Source organism: Mya arenaria, chromosome 17 (genome assembly GCF_026914265.1).
Source record: "Mya arenaria isolate MELC-2E11 chromosome 17, ASM2691426v1".
NCBI lineage: Eukaryota > Metazoa > Mollusca > Bivalvia > Myida > Myidae > Mya > Mya arenaria.
This window is the reverse complement of record NC_069138.1, coordinates 36,088,144-36,110,969: the sequence shown is the minus strand read 5'-3', so window position 1 is coordinate 36,110,969 and position 22,826 is coordinate 36,088,144. Positions and strand designations below refer to the sequence as shown.

At 34.8% G+C, this 22,826-nt stretch overlaps 1 protein-coding gene across 2 annotated transcripts in view; it reads right to left on the bottom strand.

Moving 5' to 3' along the window:
- The window catches only part of LOC128223703 (uncharacterized), a 45,162-nt gene that overhangs the window by 8,895 nt on the left and 13,441 nt on the right, over nt 1–22,826 (bottom strand). Inside the window, exons 6-23 of one of the 2 annotated variants that reach the window (XM_052933027.1) lie at nt 18,689–18,897; nt 14,582–15,124; nt 13,990–14,054; nt 12,830–13,096; nt 11,506–11,636; nt 10,946–11,148; nt 10,360–10,524; nt 8,903–9,002; nt 8,481–8,646; nt 7,456–7,506; nt 6,267–6,504; nt 5,742–5,898; nt 5,041–5,112; nt 3,255–3,555; nt 2,439–2,582; nt 1,872–2,111; nt 1,356–1,576; nt 243–590 (exon numbers count right to left, since the gene is read on the bottom strand). In XM_052933027.1, the coding sequence (XP_052788987.1) occupies nt 243–590; nt 1,356–1,576; nt 1,872–2,111; nt 2,439–2,582; nt 3,255–3,555; nt 5,041–5,112; nt 5,742–5,898; nt 6,267–6,504; nt 7,456–7,506; nt 8,481–8,646; nt 8,903–9,002; nt 10,360–10,524; nt 10,946–11,148; nt 11,506–11,636; nt 12,830–13,096; nt 13,990–14,054; nt 14,582–15,124; nt 18,689–18,897 (3,621 nt within the window). The remainder of the gene's footprint in view (nt 1–242; nt 591–1,355; nt 1,577–1,871; nt 2,112–2,438; nt 2,583–3,254; nt 3,556–5,040; nt 5,113–5,741; nt 5,899–6,266; nt 6,505–7,455; nt 7,507–8,480; nt 8,647–8,902; nt 9,003–10,359; nt 10,525–10,945; nt 11,149–11,505; nt 11,637–12,829; nt 13,097–13,989; nt 14,055–14,581; nt 15,125–18,688; nt 18,898–22,826) is intronic. The other variant, XM_052933028.1, reaches the window with a different exon arrangement.

Here is a 22,826-nt window from a genome sequence, read left to right as displayed (position 1 = left end):
TAATTTTTCAATGCTCGTCCTGATTTTGTCAACTTCGTTTTCCATGGAACCCAATTTTATCAAAACCACATTACACTGTCTAGTGAATCATATTATTTCAGGTAGACATGCTTTTTCATGAAAATGCCTCAACATTTTCCTATATCAGACAGACTCAAGGGTCAACCAGGGGTTACTCTCCAACCACTAAAATACAGGTTACACTTTGCCATTTTAAGTCTATATATATTAGGATTTCTTACCCGGTTGTGTGAGGGTAGCAGTTGCCATAGGAGATGCTTGTTGGGGAGCAGCTTCATAGAAGCCATAATGTCCTCGCACACCTTGAGACTCTACCGGTGCCCGGTTCGGAGACTGGTCAGATTCATAACCGTTCTGATCAGGTGCATGCTGGGTACCGGAATTTCTCTGACTTATCCTCTTCTTCAGTCTGTTTCGTCCTCTGGGCCGCTGGTCACCTTGCTGCCCATCGTCACGGCGATGTTTCTGGTGCCCGGGAGGGGCATAGGCATCAGCAGCCGCATACCCGAGAGGAATATCTCCGTCACGATGAACATTAGGTAGCGTCCAGTCATAGCCCCAATCTCGACCTATAGGAGACAAATTCAGTCAAACATTTATTGCAGTTACAAAGGTCAAAAGAAATTTTGAAACTAAGATATTATTACCGTAACTCCTTTTATTAATGACTGGTTGATATTACAATCTTTTACCTCTGGAAAAGCATCTCTAAACAGCATCAGGCCATACTACATCAGTTATTAAATGTATAGCATCAACCAAAGATCTGAAAACCTATCTAGCTAACCTGAAATAACAGTCAAACCACACAAGGAAAACAAACAAACCCTTTTCTGCCTCATCTGCGAACAAAAAGTGCTGCATCTTACCTTCTGTATCAACTACATAAAAATTAAGTGTATAATTATGTAGGTGTTTTTCCTTGATAAAATAATGCTTTTAGTATTTTCCCAAAGATGCAATACCAATGCTGTGCCTTACCTTTTGAATCAACTACATAAAAATTAAGTGAATAATTACGTAGATAGATTTTTAACAAAATGTTTTTTTTTCTTTTTTTCTCAAAGATTCAATACAAATACCAGTTTCCATTAAACATTGTATGCTCCGTATAGTTTGGCCAACATCTATGGAATGTTTAACAGATGTAGACCTTTGAAACATTCCCGAATATGGGTGTTTTAACTTAGTGATAAAAACATCACATTTTTGTATCTTTATAAATAATTCATTGCAAGATAATCATTCAATACCACTAATACAGGTTTTGTAATGGTACAGTACATATAATCCATATAGATCATGTAATATCGAGTTAATATTCTGTAACCTACCACCATGTCCGGAAAATGAGTTTGCCCTTCGTCGTGGCCCCCTCATGAAGGCCATGGGATCTTCTGTGGGGTCAAAGTACTGGTCATAGTAGGGGTCCCTCTCCTGTGGGGGTGGGGGTTGACTCGGGGGCAGGGGTTGGGGCTGAGGTCGCTCCTGATTGGCTCTTACGAACTCTTGTCGTAGCTTATCAATCTCGGATGACAAGGTCTTCAGACGGGCACTGTAAATTTTGTATGTAATTACGGTATTAAATGATTTATAAAATTTATATTATTAAAAAAGCATTGACAATTCAGATCATTGTTAAATGCTTGTTATCCTATGAGATATATGTTGATGCTTTGAGACGGAAGGAGCCTTTTTATTAAATTTATATTTATTAAACCACTATTTGTTATCATTTTAAATATGATAATCTTTTCAAAGCTCAGCTTAACTTCAGAAGTTAAAAAAATGCTTATTATCATCAAAACAATATTCCAGCTTGAGGCAAAATTTATTAAAGTCACCCTGACCTATTCACAGAATCTCTGGTAGCGCCAGTGGCGGCAGTCTCCGCATCAGATGCCAGAATGGTCTCCTCACTCCCTGAGCCAATACTCCGGTCCACATATTTCGGCTTGGTCAAATCTGGGCCACGGACTGCCCTTGTCGGCAGCCCCAGGGGCAGTCTCATTTCTGGGCCCCGGACCAGTCCAGTCTCCGGGCTCAGCTCCATGCTACTGTCATGGAGCCTCTTAGGATGAACCTCAGATCTAATGTAGGCAAAAATTTGTTATTAAAACACAAAATGATTGCCATAGCGACCATATTGAAAATTGAGATATATATAACAGTCAAATATTGACATTATCCACTCAAAAAATGTCATTTATATACAACATTAAAATCATTTGTTCAAACTGAAGTTTTTTAAATAAAATTTTCTAAAGAAAAATTTCTTTAGAAAGTTTTAATTATTTTTTATCAATATATAATAGCTTGTCATTATAGAATTATCCATTCAAGGTAAACCGTTACAAGAAATATCCTAATTCTATGATTTTATTAAAGTTAGAAGATGCCTAAAAAAAGGTGCCTACTTTTTTGCCTTGACCGGTGTTGTAGCACGTTTGGGCGGGGCTGCTTGAGTGACAGTGGCGGGGGCCTTTGTTACTCCATCCTCCTGGGGTGGGGCCTGCTGACGGGCAATTCGGGCTTGCTTCCTTTCTCGCTCTATCACTGACCTGCAAGATTTGGGGATTTTGGTGGTTGTAATTGAAACATGTATTCATTTCTAAGTTTTCAAGCCTCCTTTAATTTAATAACAGACTAACTGTATGCTTTTAAGTACATACTGATATAAACCCACATCTTATAAAGTGTAATAGCATATAATAAGAACCAAAGAACAATGATGTCATGCACAATAACGAGACTATATCTTCTTAATTTTGACAAATTAAGACATGGATAAAATTTCAACATTCAAATTATCCTAGAACTACATGTAGTAGCACAGTCATGTATGATATAGATAAAAGAAAAACACTGCCATAGCTGTCAATAACCAATTGGATACTTTAAACAGTTAGATATTGTAACTGCAACCACAACCCAAAATTATACACAAGCATAAAGCATGAGTTGCTAATTTGAATCACTAGGGTAGTGAGTGAAGTAATAACCTTGTACCATGTTGTCAAGACACAAGGTTCAATAACTAGCGTGTGTTCAATAACTAGCATGCATATAATTAAAGAGCCTTGTAATTTATCCACATGCTAGTAATTGCATGGCTACACTCTGCCTACATGTTATCTTTCCAGAACAGGAGTTAATGTATAGACATAAACAAAGAAAACATAAACGTTGTTATTCCCTAGTGTACATTTGAGATCATTCTGAATGTGTCTCACCTTGGTGTGGTTTCATCAGAGGTGTATGTGTCTTCCGTTGTGTCATGTGTCAGATCCCTGGTTGTGTCACGAGCCAGTGACAGTGAAAGACTAGTGTCTGTGTCCGTCACATCTCCCTTCCTGCGACCCTGCTGACCCCTCACTCCAACCTGACCTTGACCTTGTCCCTGACCTTGAGTTTTGCTGGGTTGCCTGTTGACCTTTGACCCAGATTTGCTTGTGGATGTTTCCTGGGTTTTCTTTGGGGTCTGATTAACCTGTTTGACCTCAGGTTTCCTGTTCTGCTTTACATTTGGCTTCTCTGAAACACATAACAAAGGCTCGTTGATAAGGAGGGTTGTAGAGGCGAGGCTTGTTGAGTTCTTGTCTACAAATGTTGTTGTCACCGTCATAAATCCTGGGTAATCCATTACTGGGCTGCTTCCTCAATATCAATGTCAAGGAGAAAATTAAACCTCACAATGGCCACACAATGAGATCACTATTAATATTCCCCAAAGAATGTTTTGATTTAACCACTTTCATTTTTGAAAACATCTTCCCATTGAAATAGATCCCTTTAAACAGCAGTTACTTCTGTTAACATTGTTATATTATTCTTTTTATGAATATGCAAAATTCAAATAATTCCATTCCATGCAATAATCTCAGCAAAAAAACACACACTATATTGAATTTTGTCACATTATAGTAGCAAAAAACAGCCTGATAAATTTAATATTCATTTTTTGAACAGTGCAACTAATTATAATACTTTCAACTATTCAGCAATTAAATTGCTAAGAAGCTTAAATGGTACAAAAAGCATGGATAAATATGTCAATGAATACAATGTACAATATTTATAATCCTCATTAATTAATAGCTAATCCTTACACACGACTTATGTGAACAGATTTAACACACTTACACACTGCGAGGACTCAAATTATGTGGAAAAACAACAATAACATTTTTTCTTAAATTAAGAATATTGTGAGAAATATCACTAGTTTTAGAGAATTTCCATTCTTGGACATCAGTCACAATATTTAGAGATTAATAATTATGACTTCAACTTCTTAATAACTGGGGTAACTAAAGCAACGAAAATATTTTTGAAAAAATAGCGAAAATGTGTTTTGCTTGAAATAGACATTATGCCAACCATATTTAACTACAGATACAGGAAATAATATAAGTAGCTGATGCCTGCAATGCATTCTCAAGATGAATGAAATGAGATATCTGGTCCAGCTACGGTTTCTAGCGATAGCAGGCTGCAACAACAGTGATCTACAACCAAGACTGTGACACGCTAGTACGTATGTTCTGTGAAACTGAATGTTGGTTTGTTATTTAAATACAGTGGTTAAGAAAGTTCAACCGTTTAGAAATGACTAAAATTGGTTTAACTTCTATTATGTGCAACTTCAAAGCTATCCGAGTTTCTAATTCAGTGTCACATCACAAACTAAAGAATAAGGTGCATCTTACTGCCAGGCTTAATAGTAACTAACAGGTTACTGTGGGGGATTTTTCTAACTTTTATCATATCACTGTTTAGAATCTAGAGAAGATTCAATATTCATTCTAAACAAAAGCATGGTTAAAAGATGGAAGAATCGTTGCTTTCAAAGAGCACTATCTGGTTCATTGTCCACCATAGTCAACATATATAGTCAACAATTTAAGGTCGGCACTTTTATTGTAATTTAGTAGACTATGACCTGGCAGAAAGATACCATAATAATGTGAGGGGGGCACACAATCATCACAACCAGTGACAACAGAGAAGGGAGCTAACCGAAGTCTGACGTCAACGAGGACATGTTTAAGTCTGTAGTTTCGTTCAATGTTGGATCAACAGAGAAGCTCTCTGAAAGAAGGAGTAATTGTACATAGAGGTCATAATGGCATGAAAGCAAAAGAATTGCACATGTGAATCATCATACTGTAAAAGAGATCTTTTAACAGATGGAATCCTGACATAAATTTACAAAGAAATATGCCTACGAGTAATAATAGATTTGTTGATTAAATTACTTTGTTGTGTACACATTGGCATAACCAATATAGCAAACAAACTTGTCTGAAAAAAAATCTTGAGTAACAAAAGCTGCGTTTTTACAAGCACAAATGTATTCCCATACATGCATACCTTATTATAAACATTGAATTTAAACTTGAATAAACTTTGAATAGGATAAAATCTGCAAATTATGTAACATAATAACACTCCATTGTTAGGTTATAATTTTTAAAACATCATAAAACTATCATATTAAGAATCATAAATATTTCTGACATCGCAAATTTTGGTGAAATGATCAATTTTTTGAAGTATTATATTCATGAACAGTTCTTCTGTTCACCATTTCAGCACCTGGAAATGCACATTTGTAAAGAAAACTGCATTTAAATATCTAATTTTTTTTCTTCATTAAATTCCCTGAATTTATCTTACACAACACAGTTCCCAGTTCACTGCTAAGTTACTTCACCCACCTTCTTCACTGTCCTCCATTATGCGGTCTATATGTCTCTGTGATGTGTTCCGACTGCTTGGTCGACTGTTTCGCCGTCTGTCAGTGTCATAACTCATCTCACTCTCTGTCACGGACGTATAACTGTCGTCTGTATAGTCTCTGCTTCTCTGGGGTGTCTGAAGGTGAATGTAGTAAGTTCAAGGTGAATACAGTTAGTTCAAGGTAAATACAGCAAGTTCAACTTGACTTGAATACAGTAAGTTTGAGGTGAATATAAAATGTATACCAGTTCACATGAATATGTATAAATAAAAAAAAACCTGACATTTTCTACCTCTACAGATTTGTAAGCCATTCTATTTACCATATATTATATTTTTCATTTGTATCATAATTACGCATTTACCTCTTTTCAGATGTTTTATGTCATGAGCGTAAAATAAAACTAAAACTGAAGTGTTATTAAAGGAATTTATCTATGTAGATTTTCTGTAAACTTCTAAAATTCTACCTGTCAAGTTAATTAAGCATAAATGACCTTCACCTTTTGTCCCTGTGCTTGTTTGCTCCGGCTGCTGTCTGGTCGCGTGGGTGTCTGTCTGTCATCTCGGGTCGGTGTCTTGGCACGTGCTTGTGTTTCCGTTTCTGTTTGTTTGCTCTCTAGCGGGAAGGCCTTGGTTGGCGTGCGTCTTGCTGACCTTGACGATGCCACTGACCTTCCTGACCTTGGGGTTGTTCCATGAGCACTGTCTTCAGAACGTGAACTCTGTCGCGAACTGGGCCTGATATCAAACAAGAATTTAAATTGTTTACTTAATGTATGGTTGAGAATATATTTTTAAGTTTTAATTGGCTTACATGAATTTCAGCTATTTAACAGTTCACATCAAGGCTATTGTTCAAAATCAGCTGAGAATGATAAACTTACATATTTGTATGCTTAAGCCACTAGTGTTCAAAGAGCTTTTTGTTTGCAAAAGACACAACTATACAATGACTATATGAACTAATCACAGAACAGTTTATTTACATTGTATATGTCATGTTTTGGGGGTTTTTTTTAGCTAGCAAAATTGGCCAGCAAGATTCATTTGATCGTAAAACATGAAAGACCCTCCTATTTTTTTTAAATAAACATACATAAACTCGTGAAAGCTTGGTAATAAGGATTTAATTTTGTATCTCTGTTGATGCAGTTGTAATGTGATGAAAAGATATTGAATGTGAACATATCCAGTTAATTAATAATCTGTAAAACATTACATTAAAATACCAATGAAATTTGTAAACAATATTGTCGTTTTATCTAAGAAAGAGTATGAGCATTTAAGCTTAGACATTGTATGGAGAGTTTATACAAATACTGAATCATAACATAGACTAGGCTATGAAAATTCATCTTTTTGTAGAATTAAAGTAAATTAACTAATTTTACTTGGCTGGCTATTTTGCTGTATTAACAACAAAACGATTATCTCTCGTTAATTATCAATGAAACTTAAAACTTTTAATTTCATCAAACAATTAAAATTTTGTTAGGTTTCCACAGAAAATGAAACAATATTAAATAACAATGTTGACATGATCACATGACTTATGAGAATTCTTTAACAATGACATTATACAACAGCAATGTAACACGTGTGTACGATTCATAACGGCACTTGCAAACCAGTACATTAGCCACGCAGAGACGTGAACACCAATGCAAACCACTGAAAACTGAGATTTACCGCTGCCATTTGAAGTCGGGACTGAATGAATAAAGCCCCCATTTCCTTGTGCTGATGAAAAACAAGAAATTTGGAGAGTGGTAAAAAAAGAAGAGAAAAGATGCCCATTGAAATATTTGTACTTTTTATTGCAAAAATTGACACCTAATTCTATGACCTGCAATTTTTGGTAAAACTATGAACACCCCCGTTTGTAGCAATAAAAATGTCAAATGTTAACTGGATCACTAGAGCATCTGTTATGTGGCAATAAAATGTCTGATGTAAATTGAATCACTTCATTAACTTTTGCACTGCAGTTGTGAATTTCCTATAAAAGACGATTATTAAATTTTGTTACAAGTAGATTTTTAATTGTTCATATGTCTTTGTCAAACTGTGACACATAATCTGCACATTTTACGCCCATCTCCATATCTGTGCAAATGAAACAATGGTCCAGGAGATGTGCCAAACCAGAAATAAATCCCTCATATCAAATAGAGAATCTTACCAAATCCTGGCACTATGGTGTACACATACACAACCAGACATTTACAAATTTAGATCATAACTTGGCAAGTACATGTCATTCCAATAATTGTTAATGCTTCATGAAATATTTATAGAGGTTGACCTAAAATACTGGGCCATATGACACTGGGTGTAAAATGTTTCTTTGCTGATAGTAGACACACCCACAATTTACAGACATCCACATTCACAAGGTAAAGAATACTTGACTCATTTTGGGTAGGAACAGTATTTTGATTCTAATAATTGTGTGTATTTTATAAGATGAATTTCATTTGACTGTAAAATCTAATTTCACTCCCATACATAAAGTGACTCAAGTGTATCTACTTATTAATTACGAAAAAATTATCTAATATAATGTATCGAATGTCACCTAGGCTAGAGCTGACATATTAAAAGTTTTGGTCAAGCAAATTTAATTTAAGAGCTGCAGCTTGACAATAGACAGAATGTGTCCTATTTGAAAAGCAACTTGTTTTTTAAACAAAATTATATATAAGCCCCCTTACCTCTGGTCACGGGGATCAGCGGGGTGTCTTAGACGGAGGGGGGATTGTGGTTGTCTCCGTGATGACAGGTTCCCTGCGCTCACCTCTGACCCAACCATGGAGCCAATGAAACCGCTGTCCGTGTCCGGTTCCCGGCGACCTGTCATCTGCTTGAATTTACCTGGACCTGAAATTGCCAAAGGTTGTTTATGAAAAACAAATTATGAAGGGCAGGTTTGAAGCTTATTATTATACTGATCAAAATTAATAAATGACATCAATGAGTAAGAGAAAAGGAATGTTTTAATTTTAATCTGATTAGGACAATATCATATTAAGTGAATGACTGAAAATGGGTGACACATCAAAACACAATCTTATAAAATACCGAGAAAGTTCTAAGAAAACTTGAGCTAAGACATGAAATATATCTCATCACATACCAGGCAGTTTAGATAGAGCACTAGGCCCCCCAGTGGCCCCACCCTCGTGTTCAGAGATTCCACTATCCTGGAGACTGGTAGTGCTGCCACCTTCAGGCCTCTGTAGAGAGAAATATACAATGATAAGGTACTTAGTAAGGCTTCTGGCATAAACAACAAAAAGGCATGACAACTTAATTGTTTGTTTTTGTTTTCCTACATGTAGTTGCAGATATAACCAAAAATGTATTCGCAAATGTAGCCACAAATGTTATCACAAACATTGTCCTACATGTAGTTGCAGATATAACCATAAATATAGTCACAAATGTAGCCACAAATATTAAAATATTATCACAAACATTGTCCTATATGTAGTTGCAGTCATATAACCATAAATGTAGTCACAAATGTAGCCACAAATATAATCACAAATGTTGTCCTACATGTAGTTGCAGATATAACCATAAATGTAGTCACAAATGTAGCCACAAATATAATCACAAACATTGTCTTACATGTAGTTACAGATATGACCATTTGTAGTCGCAAAAGTAGCCACAAATATAATCACAAACATTGTCCTACATGTAGTTGCAGTCATATAACCATAAATGTAGCCACAAATGCATCCACAAATGTAGCCACAGATGTAGCCACAAAGGATTCCACAAATGTAGCCACAAATGATTTAATAAGTGTAGCCACAAATGATTCAATAAATGTAGCCACAAATGATTCCACAAATGTAACCACAGATGATTCCACAAATGTGAACACAGTTGTAGCCACAAATGTTTCCACAAATGTATATACAAATATGACCACAAATGTAGCCACAAAGGATTCCACAAATGTAGCCACAAATGTTTCCACAAATGTATCCACAAATATGACCACAAATGTATCCACAAAGAATTCCACAAATGTAGCCACAAAGAATTCCACAAATTTAGACACAAATGTAGTCACAAATGTTTCCACAAATGTAGCCATAACTATGACAACAAATGTATCCACAAAGGATTCCACAAATGTAGCCACAAATGATTCGACAAATGTGGTCACAATTTTAGCCACGAATGATTCCACAAATGTAGTCACAGCTGTGAACACAAATGTAGCCACAAATGTTGTCACACATGTTATCACTTAGTAAGAATATATTGCAATGATTATGCATTTATGAACCCTGCTGTTTAAAGCACTGTTAATAAATGAAGTGCACACACTCAAGTCTAAAATACCTTTAAGTGCACCTGTTTGCTCACAATTAAACACGGGTGATGGTATTAATGCAACCTGTTGGTGACTATTTCCCATATTTAGTTTCTTGAGGAGTTTTTAGTTTCTTGAGGAGTTTAAGTGTAAACCACTTCTGATTCTGCCCTTATGTGACACCATACACAGAGGCATGCGCCATATTTTAATTGCATGCATCCTTATGCTTCCCACACACCAGGTTTGCAAGAGAATACCTGGCTCCTATGTGTATTAAGAGAGGCAATGCCGCTGTCAGAATAGCTCCTATGTGTATTAAGAGAGGCAATCCCGCTGTCAGTATTGCTCCTATGTGTATTAAGAGAGGCAATCCCACTGTCAGTACCTAAACTACTGGTGCTCTCACGGAGCAGGTCTAACACCTATAGGATACATACAAAAAAAAACATACAGTATCTAACCCTTGTGTCCTAGGTACTTACAATAAAAAAAAAATATTATGCATCAGTGGCCCATACATTTTAGGATCCTAGTCATAATTTACAAATTTTAACTTTGTAGGAACTGTGTTTTTACCTTAAATACTGCCTTAAGTTCAAAAAGAAAATAAGAAAATATATAACACTATATTATTTCATTAAACAATTAAAGTCTTTAAAGGAACAGGCCATAGGAGGGAACATATTTGGAAAATAAGACATACAAGGCTGGCACAGTTTTCAGCTAGGTGCATGCAACATTGCTGAGAGGCTACTTTAAACTATATGTTTTCCAAATGGTCCTAAATATATAAATCATATGACCATTATATAAATATCAATCAATTTTAGTTTGCCCCTTAACCTTTTTCAGGTCTCTGCGTTCCCGTCTCTCCCTGTCAGGGTAGTCGTGTCTTCGAGGTCGGGGCAGGGAGGGGTTTGGTGACCCTGTGTCTCCACGATATGAAAGGTCAGGTGTGTGGCGACCTCTACTGGACAAGCTGCTGTAACTCCCACTGCGCTCAGGGCGCCGATGAATATCCGTTCCCTGACCACTGGAACGGTCATCTGTAGCAAGAAAATTGTTCAGATAAATTAATACATATAATCATTTTTTATAATAATTGATAATAGAAATATTCAGTGTAAGCTGAAGTACCATAAACAAACATTGCCAAAGAATTTACAGCAAATAGTAACATGTTTTCAAAAAAGGTTTCATCAACTTTTGTATGTCAGAACCATGCTACATGCAATTAGCCACGTTTATCAAGACAAATTAGTTTCAACTGGCATCATTTGTTATACAAAATGCATAATTGTAACTTTTTTTCTATGCATTCTATTTAATCTTTCTTAGTTTCACGTTCACAAAGAAAAGCACAAGAAAAGCACTGTCATTTTCAGCAAAATTAAATTTCTTACCATAGTCTCTTTCACTGCGGAATGACCGGTTTGATGCCATGGAGCTGTTCAGGTTGTCCTGGGAGCGGGAAATGTTCTCTGTTGACCGTGATTTCCCATGGCTGTCTGCCTGTGCTGACTCATGCTGCCATCTGTGAAATCACAGGAAAATTTCATTAGAACATGGAAATATTGTCATTAAGACATGGGAAATTGACATGGCACCATGACAAATTTACATTTAAACATGGAAAATTGTCCTAAGATAATGGGAATTGACGTTTAGACCATCTTAAATTGCATTAAACAAGAGATGGACATTAGACCATGGAATATTGGCAGGAGAACATGGTAAATTGACCTTGAAACATAAGAAATTGGAAATTTCGTTAGAATATTGGAAAATGACATACATGTAGGATATTAAATTGGCATTAGAACATGGGAAATGGCATAAGTGCATCATGGGAATTGACATAAGAACAAAGGAAATTGACAACATACCATGGGGAATTGAATCTTTAGATCATGGAAAAATTGTTGGAAATTTCACATTAGTCAATTAAAAGATGACATTTGAACACAGGAATTTGCCATTATACCATGGAAAAACTTATTTATAGATAACTTCTAAAAAGGACAAAATGACAACTGATTTTTTATAACTTTGACCATAAAAGAAATATTTAAATATGTATTACATAAACAAAATATCTGAAACCAATCTGAAAAGCACATCAGTTCTATGGACACAACCTAACCTAGCTTTCCTAGCATAAGCAATGATTTTGTATGAGAGTAGTATTAATGGTAAAAATATATTTTCTGTGCCTAAATCCGACATTCAAAAGGTGAAGTGAATAATAATATCTATCAAAAAGACTCTAATTCTTTGTGAATACAACAAAAGGTTTTATGGGTTAGTTTAAATTATACATTCTGTATACAGGGTGATAATACCTAATGTTAGTAGATAATAAACCATTAAAACAGTATTTGTATAATGACTTAGCTTGTAATTTGCAGTGCTGTGGTTTAAATGTCTACCAAAATACACATGTGCAAACAAAATGACTTTGTGACTGGCGAGAAAAACAGGATGTGCTATGCCATTAAACAAAGGCTTGGAGCAGAAGGTTACGCAGGAAGTTCCAAGAAGCACCTTCCTGTTTCTAATTTAAATCTAGCTAATACTCTAACACACATCCAAATATATACTGCATAACATGCCGGTGAGCATAAATGAAGGAGGGATGCATATTACATGAAGAATATACATGTAGATGTGACTGACATGAAAGGTGAGGACTATAAGCCTATATCTCTGATAAGCCATGCTGGATACCTATCAATGCTTTCAGCTAAGCTCCAGGTTTCTGAACCAGTGAAAATTTCGTACGATTTTCCGGGCGCTTTTGCAGGAGGTTTTGATGCAGAGTTTTCCGATGGTTTGTCAGCCGGTTTTTCAGACTTAGGGTCAGGCAGTTTGCGTTTTTCAAGGGCAAGTTTTTGTTCTGTGTGGTGTTTATCGCTTGCCGGTGTGGGGGGAAGGTTCTTAACATGGTGTGGTTTTTCTGATTTCATTTCTTGTGATGAGTGAGGCTGGTCATGCCTTAAATTTGGTTTAACACATGTACATACTTGAAAATTTGCAAACATTCTGCTACTTTTCAGATTCCAGAGGTCTCTTTTATACTTTTTGGTAAGATATCATGTGATTTCACTGCTGTTATTTTTACTGCAGTAAAGTACCAATTTTGATATGTTCACTGCTTTCAATAAAGATTTAGGTTCCCCTTTATTGCTTAATAAAAGTAACGTAGCTTTCACTGTGCCAGGTCAACAAAATTTGACATTGACATTATGTTTCTCACATTTACAATTAGCCCAAATTAAATTGACATTCTTCTTAAATTTAAGCATAAAAGAAGCAGAAAATTTGCTGAATTTCAGTGTAATTTGTGATCACAGAAAACTACATTTTCACTAGTTAATATATTGCTTTTTGCATTCATTAGGCAAAATATATTTCCATCTTACATCAAAATTCAACAGATATCCTTGAAGATATCCTCAGATATATTTTGTATCATTCTGGTCATGTTTTATGACCTTACAGAAATGTGAGACAATTAACAGACACTGAAACAAATTGCAATGCATTGTCTATAACACAACCAGTTTTTAATAAACATTTCTCAACCAACAATTGGGTACTGTGAGTGCATTATTCAACCCATGTGACAGTTTTCTTTGAATATTCCAATAGTTTGCCCCACTGGGTGTTGGTTAGCATAAGCATTGAGAATAAATTAAAAAATCTGACACACCCTTCCCAGCATCCAAAGAAGATAATAAAATCGTGATACAGTGCTTTTAACTGTACACCCCACAAGAGGTGATGTAGACAACATATTTTAGAGAAGCCTAAGTTTCCTTGGTATTCTCATCCCCTCCCAGTGAGGCAAACCACTGATCTGTATGAATAATGGAGTCAACACTCACCCTGACTGAAGGTCTGCTGGAAGCTTGAATATCTCGGGCTCCTCCTGGCAGATCTTATGCAGTTTCTGCAAGGAAAGTGTACATATTTCTTTTAGCATTTAATCTTATTTCTTATTTTGAAAGTTAAGGAATCCCATTTACAAATTAGTTTGTGATTATATGAGACATTGTATTCCTATAATGTAATCTTTCAGATAAAAAAAGCTTTTTTTCTGTATAATATTTACATATTCTTTCTCTACACATAACACACTTTCCAATGATACCGGTACCAACATAATATGTGGACACAGGGATTTAAAAACTGATATTATTGTGCATAGGACAGGAGAGCATATAAATCTATTAAAATTCCTGCCATTCATTACTTTAGACAACTGTTTTCCTCTTTACCTTTATCTTTTTTTTAAATATGATAAATGACTTCTATAGGTTGAATAACGTACTGGTAATTGATTGTACATGTAGAAAAAACATCTGACATTTAAGCTCTTCAAAGAGTGTTTTTTCAAAAAAAAAAGTTCATCTATTTTGTCTTTAGCTATTTTCCACATTTTATGATTATTATTATGAATTTCTATGCTGTTCTTACCCTGACCAGATGGTCGATCTCTTGCTCTCTCTCAGGTGTTTTCGCCATCTGTTTTAACCTACGGTAACGATCCATCAACGCGTTATAATCCTCATGTAGTCGCTTCAGTTTATCATCAAACGCTGGGTCCCTTCTCGGTTCCAACATGTCATTTCCGGCACTTACACCTCTAATCTTCTTCTTCACATTCTCTGTTGAAGGATCAACGTCCATGGAAGTGTTCAGGTTATCCGCGCTCCCTCGCCTGCTCTGCTGGAATGGCTGGCGTTTAGTGGCCTTCTCCTTCATATTATCCTCAACTTTTTCATGAATTTCATCAAACTTCATCCCAATCTGAAACAGCTGACCCTCAAGTTCTTTCTCCTGATCAAAAGCAGCGTCGAGTCCTCCCGGTGCTGACCGGCGTAGAACGTTGTAGTCCTCCTTTGACTGAAGGTAGTCACTGCGGAGTTTCTCATGGTCTCCACGGATCTTGTCAAACACGTCTTCTTGCTCCTCCACTGTCAAGTGGTTCTCAGCAAGTAAGGCCTGGAATGACTGCATCTGAAACAGGAACCAGCGTGAATATTTGAAAATCATAAAATTGATATGACAAAGGGCCCATTCACAGCATTAGTCCAGAGAAAGTGGTTATGTACGCAACAAATGTTTAATACCTTGACTATTAATCAGAGCTGACTCAATTATGATTTTTATTTTTTATTAAATCAAAAACACATAGTTATATACAAATGTAATTTCTTTATAATAATTATGTTCTAAAATATAATTTCATACTTTCCTTACTTGTTCAAAATCTAAACATAAAATTAATGTGCATTCTATCCTTATGAAGTCATCTTTAAACTATGTGATATTGAATTTGTAAAATGTAAGAGCTATTTAAACATCAAAATCACATTAACATGCATTTGCAATACAAGTACATGTAGGAACAAATATGCAAATTGTCATTAAATGGGCAGAATACTTCCACATTCGCAAGTGCAAAGCTTGAATTAATTGAATTACCGTATTATATCATGCATAGGACGCACTTTTTTACCCCCAATTCTCGTCTTAAAAATTGCCTGCGTCCTTTCTATGCTATTAGAATTTCATCTGTTTTTCCCATTTTTTTCCAAGTCCTTTTCAGGTCGAAAATATCAAATCTTTTCAAATGTGCGAAGGTGTAAAAAACACCGGCTGTCTGTCATTAGAAATACATCAATAGAACAAACTATTGCAATGGTAATACCGTATGGTTGTTTGTTCGCACTTTACCCGACGTGCCTTCCGCTGGCAAGGCTAATTACTGACACGCATTAATTATGCCGACATGCTTTAATCCGCGCAGCGACACGCCTTAACAAAACAATCATCAGTTTTGACAATACACAGTTGCGATTGCAACGGCTGCAACGGTTGCAACGGTTGACTGTTATTCAGAAGGCATGTGGGGACTATTGCAACGGATGCAACGGTTGACTGTTATTCAGAAGGCATGTGGGGACTATTGCAACGGATGCAACGGTTGACTGTCAGTCAGAAGGCGTGTCGGGAATATTACGGCATTTGTAATATGCGTGAATGTTCTCAAAATGTCAAGACATATCATTGTCGTGTACGCTAAATTACCGAAATACGACGATAATTATCGAAATACACAATACAGTTATAGGATTATGCCTTATATACAATTTTTTGTTTGTTTTTTACTTCAATATATGTTATAAATACTTTACCAACCTCAATTTTTCGGCTCCGATTTTGACATTTTTCCACTGCGTCCTATCTTATATATTAAGGGTTTTTACCCGTTTTTTCAACTATTATTTTGCCTGCGTCCTATCTATGCTAGCGTCCTATACATGATATAATACGGTATAGCTTTACACTTAGGAACATTTTCCTGGATTTGTAACTTATAAATTATGTATAAGCAATATCAAGTCATGTTAGACAAATTACTACTTCTGATATAACTTCATTTCAAATGAAATTTAAAATGTAGAGCTGGGGCCATATTCAATATAATTCTTATCCTTCTCCTTAGACACGCCTCACTAAACCCATTCACTTCATTAGCCAGTTATTTTTACTGTCCAATCAAGGACTTGGATACTCCCCTTAAAATTATGATAAATTTAAGGTTCTTATTGAAAACAGTCCCTGGGCCAGTATTCAATATTTCTTTTATCCATATCCTTAGATATGCCTCAGTGATTCATTCAGTTCTTTGGCCAATTAATTTACCAGTCCAATCAAAAACCTCAGATTCTACTCTTTAATTTAAGTTCACTGTAATAGATAAAACTTTAATCATTTTGGTTATTGAATACGGCCCCAATAATTTTATTTGCATCATGTATGTCCTTGACTAAATAATAATGTGGATCCATTTTGGCAAATCTAGATATCATATTTGCTAAGGTTTGTTTTGTCAAATAAAAATTAAACAGTACACAGACATACAAACGTATAGACTTCACAGAGAAATTTAGAAAATTTCACTTGATAGTGATAAACTAATGAAAAACTTCCATGTTTGTCACAATCAAATGAAAGCGCCTTATCTGAATTTAAACATTGTAAAAATCACAGTAGTGGCTATTTTGTAAATATTTCTTTTGACAAGAGTTTAAACAACCCCATTAACAATGGGGGACAGGTTTGATTAATTTTACGACTCCAATAAAATCATCTCTGGAAAGACTAATCAATAGCGTATATAGGAAACCATACTTGATCATAAATTCAACTTTAAAAGGCAATCAAATTTCACTCAGTCTTTTATATTGGATGTTGACTACTAACATTTTTTATTTGTTTGGTCAGTTTGTGTGTTTTTCCTTGCAATTAAATTCAATAAGACCAAATAAACAAATAGGGATAAATGACATCAAAAATAATACACAACCTTGGACAAGAAAAGAAAGTGGTACCAGTCTGTTATAAGGCGACCAGTCAAGCTGTGTGCATCCAGCTTGAATCGAAGCAGCAAGTCTTTCATACAACATTCACAGTAACACTATACTACCACAAGATAATTGACTGACAAAATCTCCTTTTCATGAATATCAATCTCATACATGCCATATTTTCTGGAGACCATTCAGGGGGATTTGTTCAGAAGGCTGAAAATTCAGGGGGATTTTGGTGGTATTCAGGGGGATTTTTTAGCAGGTTTAAGTTTGCGAAATTTCAAAGTATATTTAGATGCGAAAGTACGAAAAAATGAATTCACATAATTATATTTCGCTATGAAAACCTCTTAACTTTTTCATTATACAGAATTATTTTATGTCATGATTTATCATATTCTTATGATACACTGTCATGTCATACTGTAATACTGTACATTAAATTTAACTTCTTCCAAAGTCTTTTAAAAAAATATGCTTAATACTATCAGCTATGATGACGTTCAGACACTAAGAGAATGGAATGAATTTTATTATTTTCTACCTTTTCCAAAATAGTAATATTTCTTTGCCTTTGATCATTTCTTCTAATTAATTGATCACTTGTTTTCTTTTGGTATTTATCAAACCTTTTTTAAACAGTCATTTCACCCTTGCGGAGTTGTTTCTTTACATTCAATTTCACTCACATACTGTGGTTTCACTTTGTCATTATTGCCTGATGTAAAATATCTAAAAAAAAAAAAAAAAAAATTTTTTTTTTTTAATTCCAGGGGATTTTTATCTCCCGCCGGGAGACCGGGGCATGGATCGAAATTCCGGGGGATTTATTCCCCCGCCTTGGGATATGGCATGTATGTCAATCTTCTTCCAATGGAATCGCATGTAACGATTGAATACTTGTCAATTTATATTACCCATGATGTCATACAGGGGTTTTCTTACTATTCATAGAAAGATTACACATCTTTTCAATGGCTTTTATTTTGAAGAGGGTCCCATTCAGCACCTCAGCCTCATGAATCATTCATAATTACGAGATTTTCCTAGCGGAATGTCTCATGGTTCTCAATAAAGCAGAGCAAAATAATGCACAAGGCTTATCGGGTGATCTTGCAATGGTGGGCTGGCTCAAAGCCTCAATTTTGATGATGATTATCCTGGAATAACAACAATTCATTCACATGTATGTTCTAACCCTTACCCGATCATCGAGATTGCGAGCCTGGAACATGAGGCCCAGTTTAACCTGCTCCGCATCATTGGCTATGCCCCCCGGCTCCTCTACATCTCCCCGGGGTGTACTGGTTGAGTCAATACTGTTGGTGGAGTCGGATCTGGGCAGCAGGGCGGGCGACGTCCCCCGTGCATGGGTCCCCACTCCTCCACTCTCACTGGGCACCTGGGGTGCCTCTGAAAATAGAGATTTTGTTGTTTAAAAACTTATAATATTAATTGATTCGTTTGTAGACCGGTTTTATTACACCCCTACAGGACACTGCCATTTGGATCGCATTTTACTTCTGGTTTTGCATGGAAGTCTAAAACTAAGTCAATGATATTAGTCAAGAAATTGGGCATTTAACCACAAAAGGGTCTATAGATTGTAGATAGGGGTAGTATTGTGAGCAAGAAAGTTAATTACCATTATTATGTCTCTCATAAACATGTCAAAACAAAATATTGAGTACTTAAACCAAGGTTATAAGCAGAACTCTTAATGACTTACTACCATTGGCAAAAAAACTTTGCAAATTGTGCTCATCAATCAGTTAAACAGAGCACAATCATAACCAAAGACACAGTCAATTGTAACCACCTCAAAAGCGGCTTCGAAAAGATCCACCTCTTCAACCAGTTTGTTTATAACAGTGGCATTTGTTGCGAACATATTAAAGTTTCAGCTCTGAACTTAATTGGCCTGTTGGAGTGAAATCAATGTAAACTGTACATGAATCAATGTTTTGCAGGGTATTTAGACTGCCTCATCAGTAGGTTACTAAGTTCCTGTGAAATGTAAAAAAATACACCAAACTGCTGACAAAGACAGAAGGCTTTTCTTCAATGTGTGAAGTCAACTGACACACTATAAATTATGTATTTGATTCGAAATTCACTTAAAAATTTTGGCAGAATAAAAGCAACGATCATTTTATGCTTCAAAAGTTCATTTGCAAGTAGAAGTATCTAAATAATTGTTTGACATTTGTCATCATCACAGTAAGGCATACGCATGTGAGTTTTAACATAATATACTGGTTGGTAAAAGTAGCAACTTCTTTGAAAAGTCTTTTTAAAGTAATTTGAAAGATAACCACATTTCAGGCCAAAGAAGACATTTCCTACTATTGATTTTTAAAGAACGTAAATTGTGCAAAGGTATTTGAAAGGTAAATCTATCGAGGTTCGATCTTTGACAAATGTTCTTGTTCAAATATTGATAAGTATAGACTATGAAGTTAGCAAAAACATCGCACAACAAACAACTTTCAGATAAAACATTTTCAAGTATTTGCCTATCTGGTTTATTCTTTTTAAAAATTTCAATTTAAATTGCTGAGTGAAATTCCCTTTAGATCATGCTTTAGAATATATCATAAACAAATCAACAAATTAATTTTTGGCATCTTTTTTAAGGGGTTTATAATAAGGGGAGTGGAGCAGGGCTTCTAACAGTTTGGAATAAATCTCATCGGTTTGAGCGTGCATTAAACCTGCAAAATAAAAAATGAACAAATTTCAGACCGATTTTTTAACCATTTTCTGTTACTGAAATTTGTCTGGCGTCATGGTCAAAATCGGTCCTTTTAGAAGCTCTGAAGTGGAGCTTCCAACATTTTATGCTGAGAAATATCACAGAGAGACATTTCCAGGGCAGGCATTTTTTTGGTGTTCCACTTTCAAATGCATTTTGTTTGAACTAGCATTTGTTTTTAACTGAAAAGCACTGTATTGAGTATAATATATGTCATAAAGTCCTTCAAGTTCAACTTTTCAAGTTAATCTGAAAAAAAATAATAAGAAAAAACACTCAAAATGCACTATTTCAGAATAGAACTTCTTTAAATGGAGCAGGGGGGGGGGGGCAAACATTTTATGCCATGTACATTTCAGGTTTTGAAGGGGGGTGCATGCCAAAAGAGGTTGCGCCTCTAACATCAATTCTTGGATTCAACCCTGTTAATCTACGTTTTAGAATACAACCTACATTAACAGCCAATGAAATTGGAGATCATTGAGGCTTAATCAATAAAAATTTCAACTTTTGAGGGTGTTTAAAGGTCCACCCACTACCACTGTCACAATCTCTGCATCAAATGCAGACTCGTCTGCCAGCTTACTCTGCCCATTCTTAATTATTAAGATTTAACTTCAGGTCATCTAACTAATTCATGGTCATCAATTTACGCTATGAAATTAATTGGACTCAAAAGGTGACCCTCAGTTCTTTTTATTTCGTTATTTGTCGTTTCATAACACAAATTCTAGTTTCAACTTTTGTCCTTCATGGAATATTGAAACAAACAATAGATGTTAAATTGACCATACAGTACTTTTCAACATTGAATTTTATGGATTTTCTCTCAAAGAGCAATAATAAAATTAATGGACATTGAGACATTTTCAACATTCACAAGAAAAAACATCATCTTCAAGGGTTTTAATGTTTCTTTATGTCAAAAACAACTTAACATTTATATTGTGAGACAAAATTATTGATGAGTCGGAAGAATTTAAATGCACCCCATACAGATAGTGTAACCTGATTATTAAGTATTGAAAATCGATATCATTACACCATCAAATGCGGTATTTAAACCATAAAAAGATTTGCCGGAGTTGGCACCATTTCAAAAGTAAATGCCTCTAGTTTAAGTAAATAACAAACAAGAGGAATTCACCACAAATATACAGGCATTATTTTCTGTTAAAGGAAATCTCAACATCAAAATGTACAATGTCAAAGATTAGAAAAATATGAAATTACATTTCAATAGAATCAATAATTCTTATTCTGATCGTTTTGAACGGTTTTATATTGTGAATATAGTGTTTGCATTATTTAATCTCGTGATAATTGATAAACTGAAGGCTAATTATTAAAGAAGGCATTATTTTATTGAATTTATTATTGATTAAGTGTTGTTGTTTAGTCAAACGATATTATTCATCGGCATTGGAATCTTGATTTAAGGTTTTAACGCAACCATTCAGAAAGAAATCGGAGAAGACTAAAGAATATTTCTATCCCAATGCAAAAATGTTCAGATTATATTATAAACCCTAGAATTGCACATTTATTACATCAACTAAGTGAAATTTCTTTTTTGTAGGCTGAAAAATGCTTCATTTGTTTTAGTTATGCAGGAAATTTGGAGTATGATTTTTGCAGAAATTCAAAACAGTCAAATCATATTTAATTTGTTCTAACTATAATTGCATGATGATGAAACAGGTATTTTAATTATGACTTATGTATTTATATCTTATTTCATTAAAATCAAATATATATTTAATGAATCTAGTTGATTCTTTCAAACAGGGAGTTACCCCTTTTATTTGTTCAAACCTGATTGCTAATCAGTTCTATAAAGAATGAAATCATTTAGTCAAACAACCATTGAACACAAGGCTTTCAATTCTTACTCTCTGCCCTCGCTTGCTATTATACCAGCAATAAATGGATCACCAGTCTTTTGTTTCTTGCGGTTAATCTGTTTTTACTGACAAGATTATGTCTACCACGGCTTGACTTATTGTGCAATGGTTTGAAAAACATAAACACCGAATGACTTTTGATCATTTGTGATCTCATTTTCTCTCATTTTTATCAAAATGATTTTATAAGAAATGTTTAAAATTGTATAGTGATTTTAGCTCAATAATTAACTCTTTTTACTGTTTTCAGCATGCATATTTAATAATTCAGCATTATTATCAGTTAATTTGCAGTTAATTTGTAAGAATATAAGACACTTACCGGTACTAATTAATACTTTCAATTAGTGATGTTCCGATGATTGATTATAATCGAAAATCGATTGGTTGGGCCTGAAATCGGCGACAATCGATTGAATTTGGTTATAATCGATCATCGAAAAAAAAAAAATGAAAAAAATATAAGTAGATGTTCAGATGTTATCTTTAACAAAATGGCTGATGAAAGCCAAAATGAGCAAGTAAAAATGAACTATTTTTTATATAACACTTAATAACTTTAATCATAGACATAACGTATATGCATATAATGATTAAGAGTTTAATAATGTGCATGAATAAAACTTCACTTTAGGTTTTATCTAGTATTTTAAAAAAAGATTGTACTATCGATAATCGGTTAC